The sequence below is a fragment of the Procambarus clarkii genome, chromosome 91 (assembly GCF_040958095.1).
Source record: "Procambarus clarkii isolate CNS0578487 chromosome 91, FALCON_Pclarkii_2.0, whole genome shotgun sequence".
NCBI lineage: Eukaryota > Metazoa > Arthropoda > Malacostraca > Decapoda > Cambaridae > Procambarus > Procambarus clarkii.
The window spans coordinates 14,829,446-14,848,589 of NC_091240.1; the positions used below are offsets into that span (position 1 = coordinate 14,829,446).

At 53.7% G+C, this 19,144-nt stretch overlaps 1 protein-coding gene across 2 annotated transcripts in view; it reads right to left on the bottom strand.

Moving 5' to 3' along the window:
• The window catches only part of LOC123773871 (rabphilin-3A), a 648,197-nt gene that overhangs the window by 513,336 nt on the left and 115,717 nt on the right, over positions 1 to 19,144 (bottom strand). For both annotated transcript variants that reach the window (XM_069318825.1, XM_069318827.1), the window contains exon 2: positions 5,985 to 6,122. In XM_069318825.1, the coding sequence (XP_069174926.1) occupies positions 5,985 to 6,122 (138 nt within the window). The remainder of the gene's footprint in view (positions 1 to 5,984; positions 6,123 to 19,144) is intronic.

Consider the following 19,144-nt stretch of genomic DNA (forward strand, 5'->3'; position numbering starts at 1 on the left):
CTACTATTTGCTGGTTTAAGGCAAACCTATCGCACATCCGTAGCAGGTCATTTGCATGTGCCTGTTCATTTAGGCTACTTCCTGGTATTCTTTCTGATGTTACTGTATTAGCCAGGTGCTTCCATTTCAGGTGCCGTAGGTTGAAGTCCCCAAGCAGGATGATGTTCGGAGCTGGATTTGTGAGGTTTTCCAAGCAGTGCTCTATTTTCATTAGTTGGTCTTTAAACTGCTGAGGGTTTGCCTCCGGTGACTTATATACAAGGACAACAACTACATTTAGGATCTCTATTTTGACTATCAGCACTTCCACCATATCATTTGAGGTGTTTAGCAGCTCAGTACAGATGAGTGTGTCTTTGATGTAGAGGCTGACCCCACCCTGAAGCCGGTGTTTCCTATCACATCTGAAGAGATTGTATTCTGAGATCCATATTTCACCATCAAGGTAGTCCTTTGTGTGAGTTTCCGTTAGGGCTGCAAACACTGCATTTGCCTCATGAAGGAGACCATCTATAAAGTGAACTTTGTTGGATTTGCGTGTTTTTATACCCTGGATGTTGGCAAATATAAATGATGTTATCGTGTTAGTGGAAGTGCTGGATGCTTTAATTGGTGTTAATATCTGAGGCTCTGGTAAGGAGGCCACTGTTTGCGTCCTCTCTAGCATTTGACCGAGTTGGTGGTAGAGTCTGGTCATTTTTAGCCATTCTTCTCGTCCTCCTCTTGCTAAAAAATTATCCCGGTCGATGGAGTAGTGGCTGTTTTCATAGTGGTAGTCTGTCGGTTTTATTCGCCTGGTACCTCAACAAACTGGCCGACAACAAACACGAAGTACCACCATACCGCAGGAGAACATAAAAATAATACACAAGGCCAAATTTCAGAACGGAATTATACACAAACAATCACTCAAAAGAAATACATAAAAGAAAAACAGGATACAAACAAAGTGCCAATACAGTAACAGGCACAGAAACAGCCCGAGGGGCACTCAGCAAACCACAAACAAGCGCACTAAATGTACAATTACGAAGATACAGAGAAACACATAATGGAAATACATAAAAGAAACACAGGACACAAACAGAAAATAACAATACAGCCAGGCAGAAAAACAGCCCAAAGGGCACACAGCAAAATACAAACAAGAACACAAATAGCACACGCACACATGTAAAAACCGGAACTGGCCCACGCAGGAGCCATGAGGAACACCCACACGCACACACAATGACTTTTTTGTTTGTTTTTTGTTTGAAATTTCTTTGTTTGTCTCTGATTTGGGTGCGTGTGGCTTGTTTTCCCGGTGCCTGCGTGCACGCAGGCACCGGGAAAACAAGCCACTCGCACCCAAATCAGAGACAAACAAAGAAACAAAACACAAACATAAACCAGCCTCACGGACTACTCATACTTAGCCACGGAAATCGCAAACAATACGCCTCCCAAAGAAAATACTGGGGGTGCTAGGAAACCCGGCATACCATCAACAAAAACCCGTATCCGCGGAACCCAATTGGAAGTAGGGCTCCATGGAACAGGTAGCACGCTATCAATAATATCAAACCTCACCATGGTAGATGCATCACATACTGTCCCGGAGGATGCACTCGGAGGCACACCGGGGGATGCACAGGGCTGCGCATCAGTGCGCACACTAGGGCTGCGCATCAGTGCGCACACTAGGGCTGCACATCAGTGCGCACACGCCGCACAGTCCCCCTCACTATCCAAGGGACAGCGCACCTGTTGAGACCCTCCCCCACGGCAGACATCCTTCTATAGCACCACAACGATGCCACGGCCGGCACCAGCACCTAGAGTACCAACAGCAAGAGAATCAACCACCCCCCGACTGCAGAGAACCCCCTGCAGGAGAAAGAACAGATGTGAAACGTGAGCCACAGTCATGCGCAGCCGGAGGCCCATTGCAGCCGGAGTCCCAGGAGAGAGCGACGCATCCGGAACCTCTCCGTCGACATCGGAAGACGGACAGTCGCTGAAGTCCCCCACATCCGCCCAGGCAGAAGAAGAACGACGAGAACGCTTAGACACCGGCTGCACACCATCAGAGCAAGAGGCAGAGCCGGAAACACAGGCAATATGGGCCAGGTGCACAGACGCTCGACGCAGAACGGCAGCAGCTTCAACCGCAGGGGGAAATCAGGCCACACACAGCAGGAGGCCCTGCAGCCACTATAGCATCTACCACAGCTGTGACACAAAGCGAAGACGAAGAAGACGTCGACAAATCACAGACCACCAAGAAGACCCAGCAGAACAGCTCGGACAGTGACCCGAACAAAAGGGCCACCCAACGGCACCGCAACTTCCGGAAGAGGGGCTGAAATATCCAAAGGCGCACCAGGCGATGCAGGGGAAGACGTATCAGCACATGGGACATCCACATCCTCACTTATGGAATCCTCCTCCACAGGGAGTGGCGGGAAATCCTCCTGACAGAAGAAATTCAGGGGCGCGACAGCAAGCGCAGAGCACCCAGCAGCCTGATGGTCCAAGAGGCCACAATGATAACATGTCCGAGGCTGGTGGGCGTAATACACCTCACGTAATAACCTAGGAGCTTCACAGAGGAAAAATGTCTGATCTGACCGCAGTCGCATTCCCAGGGTGCAAATGTTCGTCCACACACCCTTGAGCGTTTCCGAGGAGAGCAGGTGCAACTGCTCACTGAAAACAGCTCCAAACTGGCCGAAATAACTCTGCAGCAGTCCCTCCAGAAACTCCAAGGGTGCCCCATGAACATACGTGATGGCACCACTCCAATCCGAGATAGTCACTGTGCCTGCACCTTCCGGCAGGGGTAAGGTTCGCCCCTCGTAACGATGTAAAAACGTCTGGTATGCCTCCTCCACCATAAACATGATAATTCCCCTGCGCGCAGTCACCAATTCAATGCCGTAAACGTCCATCACAGGTATCCGAAGCATTTCAAACACGAGCTCCACCTCAGGATAGTCAGCTCATCCAGAAAACTAAGCCCACGGATTAAGCCCGCACAACAGGAGGGGAAGGGGCCCCCAAGGCGCTGACACGCCAAACAGCACCCTCTTTCTCGCAACTCCAGGCAACAACTGGCAGGTCAGGTGGACGTCTGAACCCCCTGGTGGCCACCGACGCAATCCACAGAGCAACTGGACTGTAGTTACTAATCCGTAACTACATTAATCTGTTCATTCATTAACAGGGGTTTGGCAGGTGCATGGAATCACATTTGTCTTTGGATTGACTGTGTACTACGCTACTTTGTTGCTCCCTGATCTTCAATCAACGGCAGAGGTCTACTGAATGTGAAAGAAAGATTGTTTGAATGTAAACTGGTTTATCAGAGTTAGTACTCCTTAATTATTGTATTATCACAAGTGCATATTCTTTGTGCCGAATTCAAATCTGCCTTACGGCCTGTAGTTTCTTATTAACTTGCAACGGGAGAGTTACGTAGCTCGAGGGAGCACGTAAGGTGAGGTAAGTACAGTATATCTGTGTGATTACTACAGATTGACCAGTGTGAAATATCACACTTCTACAGATTTAGATATTATTACGGTGATTTATAATAATTGTGTGTATTGTTTTGTGTGGTTTAATATATACCATCACTGTGTATAACATTTCCATTGTATGTGTCCTATTCTTTCTCGTTCCAGGAGAAAACTAGTTTTGTAAAGTGGGTTGATTACCCAGTTTATTTACCTGTGATTGCAGGTCTCTGTGATTATTGTTGTCATTGATTAATGTGACAGTGTTGTGTTGTGTCATTAAAAGCGGAAGTTAAGTGCTGTATTGCTACTGTATTTTGTTGGTCTGTGTGACCTGGTGTTGTATAAATTTGTAAATTAATAAGTAATGAGTCAGTGAATTGTAGTTTGTCACTAATTAATGTCATTAGTGAAGTGTGAAGTAATTAGCAACATATTGCCTAATTCTTGGTTGTCAGCTTGTCTACGTGAGCAGCAGTGTTAACGTAAATCACTGTGTTCCATATCCTTCCCTGCCTTCCTATCCCTGAAGCCAGTGTTACTATGTGGAGGTCGTGGGTCTGGGACTCATAGTATAATGTTCAAGGAAAAGAATGGTCCCATATTGACTTACTTCCGCCCCTCTGAGCTGGGGTATGCTGAACTTTGAACATACTACCTCAACACTGGAACACTTGATGATACACTGGACTTGTACCCAAGATTGACTGTAATGCTTCAGTTATACAATGTAATGTGATGTAACTATAACCTGAGCTTCTGAAAACACCTTAACCACCTTCAGTGGTTAAGTGCTTAATAACATACTAGTTTCTATAGGAGCTATATTACCTATGTCTTGAGGTTATCTTGAGATGATTTCGGGGCTTAGCGTCCCCGCGGCCCGGTCCTCGTCAGGCCCCCCCACCTCCCGCAGGAAGCAACTCGTAGCAGCTGTCTAACTCCCATCTACCTATTTACGGCTAGGTAACAGGAGCATCAGAGTGAAAGAAACACTTTGCCCATTTGTCTCCGCCTCTACCGAGGATCGAACCCGGAACCTCAGGACTACGAATCCGAAGCGCCCAGGTGTCAGGTGCCCAATTGTAACATATCATATAAACATTATATATGTGTGTATCTCACATATATGTGAATACAGGGTATGTGTAGCTGGTCAGAATTACAATTCACCTTTGTAAACGCACATTAATGACACTGTAAAAAGACACCTCGAACACTTTATCAAGGACAGACCCGCCAAACACATACCGAAACTACGACGTTGGTACAACGTTCGAACAAGTTTTATCACCTAACCAGTTATAACAACCAATATAGCAAGTTGTAACAACGTTCTAATACGTCATAAACACGTTAAGCCAAGATGTAACAACTTTATTACAAGTTGTAAAGAGCGGAAAATAGAGACAGTTTCGGTTTGTGTTTCCAGGGGACGCAAATATAGAAAATATTAGGTGAATGTCTCCGCTTTGCGACAAGAATTGAGTACCGAACTATTGGGTTGTACAAGTACACTGTACAAGTACACTGTACAAGTACACTGTACTAACCCACAATGGATACTACTCCGGGTATTATTCCTTCTAATACTGCATTACAATTACAATGTTGTACCAATATATATCATTACTTAAACTGTAACCTATGTGTTGTTGAGTCTTAAGTTTGTACACCAATCACTACAGCAAAAGTTTAAACTAGTTGTTTTACTAGGTATGAAAAAGCTTTTAATTTTGATTCAATATTTTTCAACATTAATAATGTTGTAGAACTATGACATGTGCGCCATATGTGACCTTTGTGTATGTGTGAACAATGGCGCTCTTTCACAAGACCCACCAGCACACAGCTGGACCCACCAGCACACAGCTGGACCCACCAGCACACAGCTGGACCCACCAGCACACAGCTGGACCCACCAGCACACAGCTGGACCCACCAGCACACAGCTGGACCCACCAGCACACAGCTGGACCCACCACCACACAGCTGGACCCACCAGCACACAGCTGGACCCACCACCACACAGCTGGACCCACCAGCACACAGCTGGACCCACCAGCACACAGCTGGACCCACCAGCACACAGCTGGACCCACCAGCACACAGCTGGACCCACCAGCACACAGCTGGACCCACCAGCACACAGCTGGACCTGTCTGATATATAGACAATAACGGAGCCAGAATAAAAATAATACGTGTTAATTTCGGGTAATATTTCCTCGTAGAGATGCAGAATTAACCATAGAACACCAAACCAGTTTCTCCATTTGACTCATATTTAACCTACCTGCCTAGTGTTCCGCCATCAACTGGTCTCTGTTACATGCATGGTCGCTCATCTCTGCCCCCTGGTACATGTTTACCATCGAGTGTAGTGATTTACCCATAACCATCATCCATTTCCCAAATCACGTGGTCAGGTCCTAGGGCGAGGAAATATAATCGTCGGGATACAAGGAGGAGGAAGCCAACTTACCCGATTCTCTGCTGCTCTGTCAGTTCCAGCTGCTCGGCCCTCTTGATCACCTCCAGGATCATCTTAGTCTCCGCCTCCGTCATGGAGTCCTGGCGCGTCAAGGGCGCCGGCTGGCTCGTCGACCACCCCATCTTCAGTCTGTGGGAGTTGCAAGGGAACTTTGAGCACCCGCGTCTTCTCTCTTACTGAAGCTCCCTCCTCTTTACTCCGGACCGGCTCTTTGACAGGGGCATTAACACAGGCACACGGAGGAGAGGCATACAGCATTAACACAGGCACACGGAGGAGAGGCATACAGCATTAACACAGGCACACGGAGGAGAGGCATACAGCACTAACAGGCACACGGGAAGTGGCATATAGCATTCACACAGGCACACGGGGAGGGGCATACAGCATTAACACAGGCACACGGAGGAGAGGCATACAGCACTAACAGGCACACGGGGAGGGGCATATAGCATTCACACAGGCACACGGGGAGAGGCATACAGCATTAACACAGGCACACGGAGGAGAGGCATACATAATTAACACAGGCACACGGGGAGGGGCATACAGCATTAACACAGGCACACATGGAGGGGCATACAGCACTAACACAGGCACACGAAGAGCGGCATACAGCACTAACACAGGCACACGAAGAGCGGCATACAGCACTAACACAGGCACACGGGGAGGGGCATACAGCACTAACACAGGCACACGGGGAGGGGCATACAGCACTAACACAGGCACACGGGGAGGGGCATACAGCACTAACACAGGCACACGGGGAGGGGCATACAGCACTAACAGGCACACGGGGAGAGGCATACAGCACTAACACAGGCACACGGGGAGGGGCATACAGCACTAACACAGGCACACGGGGAGAGGCATACAGCACTAACACAGGCACACGGGGAGGGGCATACAGCATTAACACAGGCACACATGGAGGGGCATACAGCACTAACACAGGCACACGAAGAGCGGCATACAGCACTAACACAGGCACACGAAGAGCGGCATACAGCACTAACACAGGCACACGGGGAGGGGCATACAGCACTAACACAGGCACACGGGGAGGGGCATACAGCACTAACACAGGCACACGGGGAGGGGCATACAGCACTAACTCAGGAACACTGGAGGGGCATACAGCACTAACTCAGGAACACTGGAGGGGCATACAGCACTAACTCAGGAACACTGGAGGGGCATACAGTACTAACACAGGCACACGGAGGGGCATACATCCCAATAACACAGGCACACGGGGAGGGGCATACAGCACTAACACAGGCACACGGGGAGGGGCATACAGCACTAACAGGCACACGGGGAGAGGCATACAGCACTAACACAGGCACACGGGGAAGGGCATACAGCAATAACACAGACACACGGGGAGGGGCATACAGCACTAACACAGGCACACGGGGAGGGGCATACAGCACTAACACAGGCACACGGGGAGGGGCATACAGCACTAACTCAGGAACACTGGAGGGGCATACAGCACTAACTCAGGAACACTGGAGGGGCATACAGCACTAACTCAGGAACACTGGAGGGGCATACAGTACTAACACAGGCACACGGAGGGGCATACATCCCAATAACACAGGCACACGGGGAGGGGCATACAGCACTAACACAGGCACACGGGGAGGGGCATACAGCACTAACAGGCACACGGGGAGAGGCATACAGCACTAACACAGGCACACGGGGAAGGGCATACAGCAATAACACAGACACACGGGGAGGGGCATACAGCACTAACACAGGCACACGGGGAGGGGCATACAGCACTAACACAGGCACACGGGGAGGGGCATACAGCACTAACTCAGGAACACTGGAGGGGCATACAGCACTAACTCAGGAACACTGGAGGGGCATACAGCACTAACTCAGGAACACTGGAGGGGCATACAGTACTAACACAGGCACACGGAGGGGCATACATCCCAATAACACAGGCACACGGGGAGGGGCATACAGCACTAACACAGGCACACGGGGAGGGGCATACAGCACTAACAGGCACACGGGGAGAGGCATACAGCACTAACACAGGCACACGGGGAGGGGCATACAGCACTAACAGGCACACAGGGAGAGGCATACAGCACTAACACAGGCACACGGGGAAGGGCATACAGCAATAACACAGACACACGGACTCAGGTGGAAACTTAGTACCCAGATAAGCCACAGAGACGTTAGAGAGAATTTTTTCAGTGTCAGAGTAGTTGACAAATGGAATGCATTAAAAAGTGATGTGGTGGAGGCTGACTCAACATACAGTTTCAAGTGTAGATATGATAGAGCCCAATTGGCTCAGGAATCTATACACCTGTTGATTGACGGTTGAGAGGCAGGACCAAAGAGCCAGAGCTCAACCCCCGCAAACACAACTAGGTGAGTACGGAGGGGCATATATCCCACTAACACAAAAACACGGGGAGAGGCATACAGCACTAACACAGACACACGGGGAGGGGCATACAGCACTAACACAGGCACACGGGGAGGGGCATACAGCACTAACACAGGCACACGGGGAGGGGCATACAGCACCTATGTGAGGGGTGAGGTCTCAGATTGGCGAGACGTTACAAGTGGAGTCCCGCAGGGGTCAGTCCTTGGACCTATACTGTTTCTGGTATATGTAAATGATCTTCCAGAGGGTATAGATTCGTTCCTCTCAATGTTTGCCGACGATGCAAAAATTATGAGGAGGATTGAAACAGAGAATGATAGTAGGAGGCTACAAGATGACCTAGATAGACTGAGTGAATGGTCCAACAAATGGCTGTTGAAGTTCAACCTGAGTAAATGCAATGTAATGAAACTAGACAGTGGAAACAGGAGGCCAGACACAGGATACAGAATACGAGATGAAGTACTTAATGTAACAGAGAAAGATCTAGGAGTTGATATCACACCAATCCTGTCTCCTGAAGCCCACATAAAAAGAATAACGTCAGCGGCATATGCGAGGCTGGCTAACATCAGAACGGCGTTCAGGAACCTGTGTAAGGAATCATTCTGAATCTTGTACACCACATACGTAAGACCAATCCTGGAGTATGCGGCCCCAGCATGGAGCCCGTACCTTGTCAAGCACAAGGCGAAGCTGGAAAAAGTCAAAAGGTATGCTACTAGACTAGTCCCAGAACTAAGAGGCATGAGTTATGAGGAAAGGCTGCGGGAAATGCACCTTACAACACTGGAAGACAGAAGAGTAAGGGAAGACATGATCACAACCTACAAAATCCTCAGGGGAATCGCCGGGTAAACAAGGATGAACTATTCAACACTGGTGGGACGCGAACAAGGGGACACAGGTAGAAGCTGAGTACCCAAATGAGCCACAGAGACATTGGAAAGAACTTTTTCAGTGTCAGAGTGGTTAGTAAATGGAATGCATTAGGCAGTGATGTGGTGGAGGCTGACTCCATACACAGTTTCAAATGTAGATATGATAGAGCCCAATAGGCTCAGGAATCTGTACACCAGTTGATTGACGGTTGAGAGGCGGGGCCAAAGAGCCAGAGCTCAACCTCCGCAAACACAACTAGGTGAGTACAGCACTAACACAGGCACACAGGGAGAGGCATACAGCACTAACACAGGCACACGGGGAGGGGCATACAGCACTAACACAGGCACACGGGGAGGGGCATACAGCACTAACACAGGCACACGGGGAGGGGCATACAGCACAAACACAGGCACACGGGGAGGGGCATACAGCACTAACACAGGCACACGGGGAGGGGCATACAGCACTAACACAGGCACACGGGGAGGGGCATACAGCACTAACACAGCCAAACGGGGGAGGGGCATACAGCACTAACACAGGCACACGGGGAGGGGCATACAGCACTAACACAGGCACACGGGGAGGGGCATACAGCACTAACACAGGCACACGGGGAGGGGCATACAGCACTAACACAGCCAAACGGGGGAGGGGCATACAGCACTAACACAGGCACACGGGGAGAGGCATACCGCACTAACACAGGCACACGGGGAGGGGCATACAGCACTAACACAGGCACACGGGGAGGGGCATACAGCACTAACACAGCCAAACGGGGGAGGGGCATACAGCACTAACACAGGCACACGGGGAGGGGCATACAGCACTAACACAGGCACACGGGGAGGGGCATACAGCACTAACACAGGCACACGGGGAGGGGCATACAGCACTAACACAGGCACACGGGGAGGGGCATACAGCACTAACACAGGCACACGGGGAGGGGTATACAGCACTAACACAGGCACACGGGGAGGGGCATACAGCATTAACACAGGCACACGGGGGAGGGGCATACAGCACTAACACAGGCACACGGGGGAGGGGCATACAGCACTAACACAGGCACACGGGGAGGGGCATACAGCACTAACACAGCCAAACGGGAGAGGGGCATTCAGCACTAACACAGGCACACGGGGAGGGGCATACAGCACTAACACAGCCAAACGGGGGAGCGGCATACAGCACTAATACAGGCACACGGGGAGGGGCATACATCACTAACACAGGCACACGGGGAGAGGCATACAGCACTAACACAGGCACACGGGGAGGGGCATACAGCACTAACACAGCCAAACGGGGGAGGGGCATACAGCACTAACACAGGCACACGGGGAGGGGCATACAGCACTAACACAGGCACACGGGGAGGGGCATACAGCATTAACACAGGCACACGGGGGAGGGGCATACAGCACTAACACAGGCACACGGGGGAGGGGCATACAGCACTAACACAGGCACACGGGGAGGGGCATACAGCACTAACACAGGCACACGGGGAGGGGCATACATCACTAACGCAGCCACACGGTGAAGGGCATACAGGACTAACACAGGAACACGGGTAGCGGCATACAGCACTAACACAGACACACGGGGAAGGGCATACAACACTAACACAGGCACACGGGGAAAGGGCATACAACACTACCAGTCACACGGGGAGGGGCATACAACACTAACACAGGCACACGGGGAGGGGCATACAGGACTACCACAGGCACACGGGGAGGGGCATACAACACTAACACAGGCACACGGGGAGGGGCATACAACACTAACACAGGCACACGGGAGAGGCATACAACACTACCACAGGCACACGGGGAGGGGCATACAACACTAACACAGGCACACGGGGAGGGGCATACAGGACTACCACAGACACACGGGGAGGGGCATACAACACTAACACAGGCACACGGGGAGGGGCATACAACACTAACACACGCACACGGGGAGGGGCATACAACACTAACACAGGCACACGGGGAGGGGCATACAACACTAACACAGGCACACGGGGAGGGGCATTCAACACTAACACAGGCACACGGGGAGGGGCATACAACACTAACACAGGCACACGGGGAGCGGCATACAGGACTACCACAGACACACGGGGAGGGGCATACAACACTAACACAGGCACACGGGGAGGGGCATACAACACTAACACAGGCACACGGGGAGGGGCATACAACACTAACACAGGCACACGGGGAGGGGCATACAACACTAACACAGGCACACGGGGAGGGGCATACAGGACTAACACAGGCACACGGGGAGGGGCATACAACACTAACACAGGCACACGGGGAGGGGCATACAGGACTAACACAGGCACACGGGGAGGGGCATACAACACTAACACAGGCACACGGGGAGGGGCATACAGGACTAACACAGGCACACGGGGAGGGGCATACAGGACTAACACAGGCACACAGGGAGGGGCATACAGGACTACCACAGACACACGGGGAGGGGCATACAGGACTAACATAGGCACACGGGGAGGGCCATACAACACTAACACAGGCACACGGGGAGGGGCATACAACACTAACACAGGCACACGGGGAGGGGCATACAGGACTAACACATGCACACGGGGAGGAGCATACAACACTAACACAGGCACACGGGGAGGGGCATACAGGACTACCACAGACACACGGGGAGGGGCATACAGGACTAACACAGGCACACGGGGAGGGGCATACAACACTAACACAGGCACACGCGGAGGGGCATACAGGACTAACACAGGCACACGGGGAGGGGCATACAACACTAACACAGGCACACGGGGAGGGGCATACAGGACTAACACAGGCACACGGGGAGGGGCATACAGGACTACCACAGACACACGGGGAAGGGCATACAAGACTAACACAGGCACACGGGAAGGGGCATACAACACTAACACAGGCACACGGGGAGGGGCATACAGGACTAACACAGGCACACGGGGAGGGGCATACAGGACTACCACAGACACACGGGGAGGGGCATACAGGACTAACACAGGCACACGGGGAGGGGCATACAGCACTAACACAGGCACACGGGGAGGGGCATACATCACTAACACAGGCACACGGGGAGGGGCATACAGTACTAACACAGGCACACGGGGAGGGGCATACAGGACTAACACAGGCACACGGGGAGGGGCATACAACACTACCAGTCACACGGGGAGGGGCATACAGCACTAACACAGGCACACGGGGAGGGGCATACAGCACTAACACAGGCACACGGGGAGAGGCATACAACACTAACACAGGCACACGGGGAGGGGCATACAACACTAACACAGGCACACGGGGAGAGGCATACAGCATTAACACAGGCACATGGAGTGGGGCATACAGCATTAACACAGGCACACGGGGAGGGGCATACAACACTAACACAGGCACACGGGGAGAGGCATACAACACTAACACAGGCACACGGGGAGGGGCATACAACACTAACACAAGCACACGGGGAGGGGCATACAGCACTAACACAGGCACACGGGGAGGGGCATACATCACTAACACAGCCACACGGGGAGGGGCATACATCACTAACACAGGCACACGGGGAGGGGCATACAGCACTAACACAGGCACACGGGGAGGGGCATACAACACTAACACATGCACACGGGGAGGGGCATACAGCACTAACACAGGCACACGGGGAGGGGCATACAACACTAACACAGGCACACGGGGAGGGGCATACAGCACTAACACAGGCACACGGGGAGGGGCATACAACACTAACACAGGCACACGGGGAGGGGCATACAGCACTTACACAGGCACACGGGGAGGGGCATACAGCACTAACACAGGCACACGGGGAAGGGCATACAGCACTAACACAGCCACACGGGGAGGGGCATACAGCACTAACACAGCCACACGGGGAGGGGCATACAGCACTAACACAGCCACACGGGGAGGGGCATACAGCACTAACACAGCCACACGGGGAGGGGCATACAGCACTAACACAGCCACACGGGGAGGGGCATACAGCACTAACACAGGCACACGGGGAGGGGCATACAGCACTAACACAGGCACACGGGGAGGGGCATACAGCACTAACACAGCCACACGGGGAGGGGCATACATCACTAACACAGGCACACGGGGAGGGGCATACAACACTAACACAGGCACACGGGGAGGGGCATACAGGACTAACACAGGCACACGGGGAGGGGCATACAACACTAACACAGGCACACGGGGAGGGGCATACAGGACTAACACAGGCACACGGGGAGGGGCATACAACACTAACACAGGCACACGGGGAGGGGCATACAGGACTAACACAGGCACACGGGGAGGAGCATACAACACTAACACAGGCACACGGGGAGGGGCATACAGGACTACCACAGACACACGGGGAGGGGCATACAGGACTAACACAGGCACACAGGGAGGGGCATACAACACTAACACAGGCACACGCGGAGGGGCATACAGGACTAACACAGGCACACGGGGAGGGGCATACAACACTAACACAGGCACACGGGGAGGGGCATACAGGACTAACACAGGCACACGGGGAGGGGCATACAGGACTACCACAGACACACGGGGAAGGGCATACAAGACTAACACAGGCACACGGGAAGGGGCATACAACACTAACACAGGCACACGGGGAGGGGCATACAGCACTAACACAGGCACACGGGGAGGGGCATACAACACTAACACAGGCACACGGGGAGGGGCATACAGCACTTACACAGGCACACGGGGAGGGGCATACAGCACTAACACAGGCACACGGGGAAGGGCATACAGCACTAACACAGCCACACGGGGAGGGGAATACAGCACTAACACAGCCACACGGGGAGGGGCATACAGCACTAACACAGCCACACGGGGAGGGGCATACAGCACTAACACAGCCACACGGGGAGGGGCATACAGCACTAACACAGCCACACGGGGAGGGGCATACAGCACTAACACAGGCACACGGGGAGGGGCATACAGCACTAACACAGGCACACGGGGAGGGGCATACAGCACTAACACAGCCACACGGGGAGGGGCATACATCACTAACACAGGCACACGGGGAGGGGCATACAACACTAACACAGGCACACGGGGAGGGGCATACAGGACTAACACAGGCACACGGGGAGGGGCATACAACACTAACACAGGCACACGGGGAGGGGCATACAGGACTAACACAGGCACACGGGGAGGGGCATACAACACTAACACAGGCACACGGGGAGGGGCATACAGGACTAACACAGGCACACGGGGAGGAGCATACAACACTAACACAGGCACACGGGGAGGGGCATACAGGACTACCACAGACACACGGGGAGGGGCATACAGGACTAACACAGGCACACAGGGAGGGGCATACAACACTAACACAGGCACACGCGGAGGGGCATACAGGACTAACACAGGCACACGGGGAGGGGCATACAACACTAACACAGGCACACGGGGAGGGGCATACAGGACTAACACAGGCACACGGGGAGGGGCATACAGGACTACCACAGACACACGGGGAAGGGCATACAAGACTAACACAGGCACACGGGAAGGGGCATACAACACTAACACAGGCACACGGGGAGGGGCATACAGGACTAACACAGGCACACGGGGAGGGGCATACAGGACTAACATAGGCACACGGGGAGGGCCATACAACACTAACACAGGCACACGGGGAGGGGCATACAACACTAACACAGGCACACGGGGAGGGGCATACAGGACTAACATAGGCACACGGGGAGGAGCATACAACACTAACACAGGCACACGGGGAGGGGCATACAGGACTACCACAGACACACGGGGAGGGGCATACAGGACTAACACAGGCACACGGGGAGGGGCATACAACACTAACACAGGCACACGCAGAGGGGCATACAGGATTAACACAGGCACACGGGGAGGGGCATACAACACTAACACAGGCACACGGGGAGGGGCATACAGGACTAACACAGGCACACGGGGAGGGGCATACAAGACTACCACAGACACACGGGGAGGGGCATACAGGACTAACACAGGCACACGGGGAGGGGCATACAGCACTAACACAGGCACACGGGGAGGGGCATACATCACTAACACAGGCACACGGGGAGGGGCATACAGCACTAACACAGGCACACGGGGAGGGGCATACAGGACTAACACAGGCACACGGGGAGGGGCATTCAACACTACCAGTCACACGGGGAGGGGCATACAGCACTAACACAGGCACACGGGAAGGGGCATACAGCACTAACACAGGCACACGGGGAGGGGCATACAACACTAACACAGGCACACGGGGAGGGGCATACAACACTAACACAGGCACACGGGGAGAGGCATACAGCATTAACACAGGCACATGGGGTGGGGCATACAGCATTAACACAGGCACACGGGGAGGGGCATACAACACTAACACAGGCACACGGGGAGAGGCATACAACACTAACACAGGCACACGGGGAGGGGCATACAACACTAACACAGGCACACGGGGAGGGGCATACAACACTAACACAGGCACACGGGGAGGGGCATACAGCACTAACACAGGCACACGGGGAGGGGCATACATCACTAACACAGCCACACGGGGAGGGGCATACATCACTAACACAGGCACACGGGGAGGGGCATACAGCACTAACACAGGCACACGGGGAGGGGCATACAACACTAACACAGGCACACGGGGAGGGGCATACAACACTAACACAGGCACACGGGGAGGGGCATACAACACTAACACAGGCACACGGGGAGGGGCATACAGCACTAACACAGGCACACGGGGAGGGGCATACAACACTAACACAGGCACACGGGGAGGGGCATACAGCACTTACACAGGCACACGGGGAGGGGCATACAGCACTAACACAGGCACACGGGGAAGGGCATACAGCACTAACACAGCCACACGGGGAGGGGCATACAGCACTAACACAGCCACACGGGGAGGGGCATACAGCACTAACACAGCCACACGGGGAGGGGCATACAGCACTAACACAGGCACACGGGGAGGGGCATACAGCACTAACACAGCCACACGGGGAGGGGCATACAGCACTAACACAGCCACACGGGGAGGGGCATACAGCACTAACACAGCCACACGGGGAGGGGCATACAGCACTAACACAGGCACACGGGGAAGGGCATACAGCACTAACACAGCCACACGGGGAGGGGCATACAGCACTAACACAGCCACACGGGGAGGGGCATACAGCACTAACACAGGCACACGGGGAGGGGCATACAACACTACCAGTCACACGGGGAGGGGCATACAGCACTAACACAGCCACACGGGGAGGGGCATACAGCACTAACACAGCCACACGGGGAGGGGCATACAGCACTAACACAGCCACACGGGGAGGGGCATACAGCACTAACACAGCCACACGGGGAGGGGCATACAGCACTAACACAGCCACACGGGGAGGGGCATACAGCACTAACACAGCCACACGGGGAGGGGCATACAGCACTAACACAGGCACACGGGGAGGGGCATACAGCACTAACACAGCCACACGGGGAGGGGCATACAGCACTAACACAGCCACACGGGGAGGGGCATACAGCACTAACACAGCCACACGGGGAGGGGCATACAGCACTAACACAGGCACACGGGGAAGGGCATACAGCACTAACACAGCCACACGGGGAGGGGCATACAGCACTAACACAGCCACACGGGGAGGGGCATACAGCACTAACACAGGCACACGGGGAGGGGCATACAACACTACCAGTCACACGGGGAGGGGCATACAGCACTAACACAGCCACACGGGGAGGGGCATACAGCACTAACACAGCCACACGGGGAGGGGCATACAGCACTAACACAGGCACACGGGGAGGGGCATACAGCACTAACACAGGCACACGGGGAGGGGCATACAGCACTAACACAGGCACACGGGGAGGGGCATACAGCACTAACACAGCCACACGGGGAGGGGCATACATCACTAACACAGGCACACGGGGAGGGGCATACAGCACTAACACTGGCACACGGGGAGGGGCATACAGCACTAACACAGGCACACGGGGAGGGGCATACAACACTAACACCGGCACACGGGGAGGGGCATACAGCACTAACACAGGCACACGGGGAGGGGCATACAGCACTAACACAGCCACACGGGGAGGGGCATACAGCACTAACACAGGCACACGGGGAGGGGCATACAGCACTAACACAGCCACACGGGGAGGGGCATACATCACTAACACAGCCACACGGGGAGGGGCATACATCACTAACACAGGCACACGGGGAGGGGCATACAACACTAACACAGGCACACGGGGAGGGGCATACAGCACTAACACAGGCACACGGGGAGGGGCATACAGCACTAACACAGGCACACGGGGAGGGGCATACAGCACTAACACAGGCACACGGGGAGGGGCATACATCACTAACGCAGCCACACGGGGAGGGGCATTCAGGACTACCACAGCCACACGGGGAGGGGCATACAGGACTACCACAGCCACACGGGGAGGAGCATACAGGACTACCACAGCCACACGGGGAGGGGCATACAGGACTACCACAGCCACACGGGGAGGGGCATACAGGACTACCACAGCCACACGGGGAGGGGCATACAACACTAACACAGACACACGGGGAGGGGCAGACAGGACTACCACAGCCACACTGGGAGGGGGGGGGGAGTAACCGGACAGAGAAAATCAGAACAGGTATAAACAATTACAAACTAATTACAAGAGACGTACATGAAGACAGCACACAGACCACAGGTGCTCACAAGGGCACACAGACCACAGGTGCTCACAAGGGCACACAGACCGTTAACACAGACCACAGGTGCTCACAAGGGCACACAGACCGTTAACACAGACCACAGGTGCTCACAAGGGCACACAGACCGTTAACACAGACCACAGGTGCTCACAAGGGCACACAGACCGTTAACACAGACCACAGGTGCTCACAAGGGCACACAGACCTCAGGTGCTCACAAGGGCACACAGACCGTTAACACAGACCAAAGGTGCTCACAAGGGCACACAGACCACAGGTGCTCACAAGGGCACACAGACCGTTAACACAGACCACAGGTGCTCACAACGGCACACAGACCGTTAACACAGACCACAGGTGCTCACAAGGGCACACAGACCGTTAACACAGACCACAGGTGCTCACAAGGGCACACAGACCGTTAACACAGACCACAGGTGCTCACAAGGGCACACAGACCTCAGGTGCTCACAAGGGCACACAGACCGTTAACACAGACCAAAGGTGCTCACAAGGGCACACAGACCGGTAACACAGACCACAGGTGCTCACAAGGGCACACAGACCTCAGGTGCTCACAAGGGCACACAGACCGTTAACACAGACCAAAGGTGCTCACAAGGGCACACAGACCGTTAACACAGACCACAGGTGCTCACAAGGGCACACAGACCGTTAACACAGACCACAGGTGCTCACAAGGGCACACAGACCGTTAACACAGACCACAGGTGCTCACAAGGGCACACAGACCGTTAACACAGACCACAGGTGCTCACAAGGGAACACAGACCGTTAACACAGACCACAGGTGCTCACAAGGGCACACAGACCGTTAACACAGACCACAGGTGCTCACAAGGGCACACAGACCGTTAACACAGACCACAGGTGCTCACAAGGGCACACAGACCGTTAACACAGACCACAG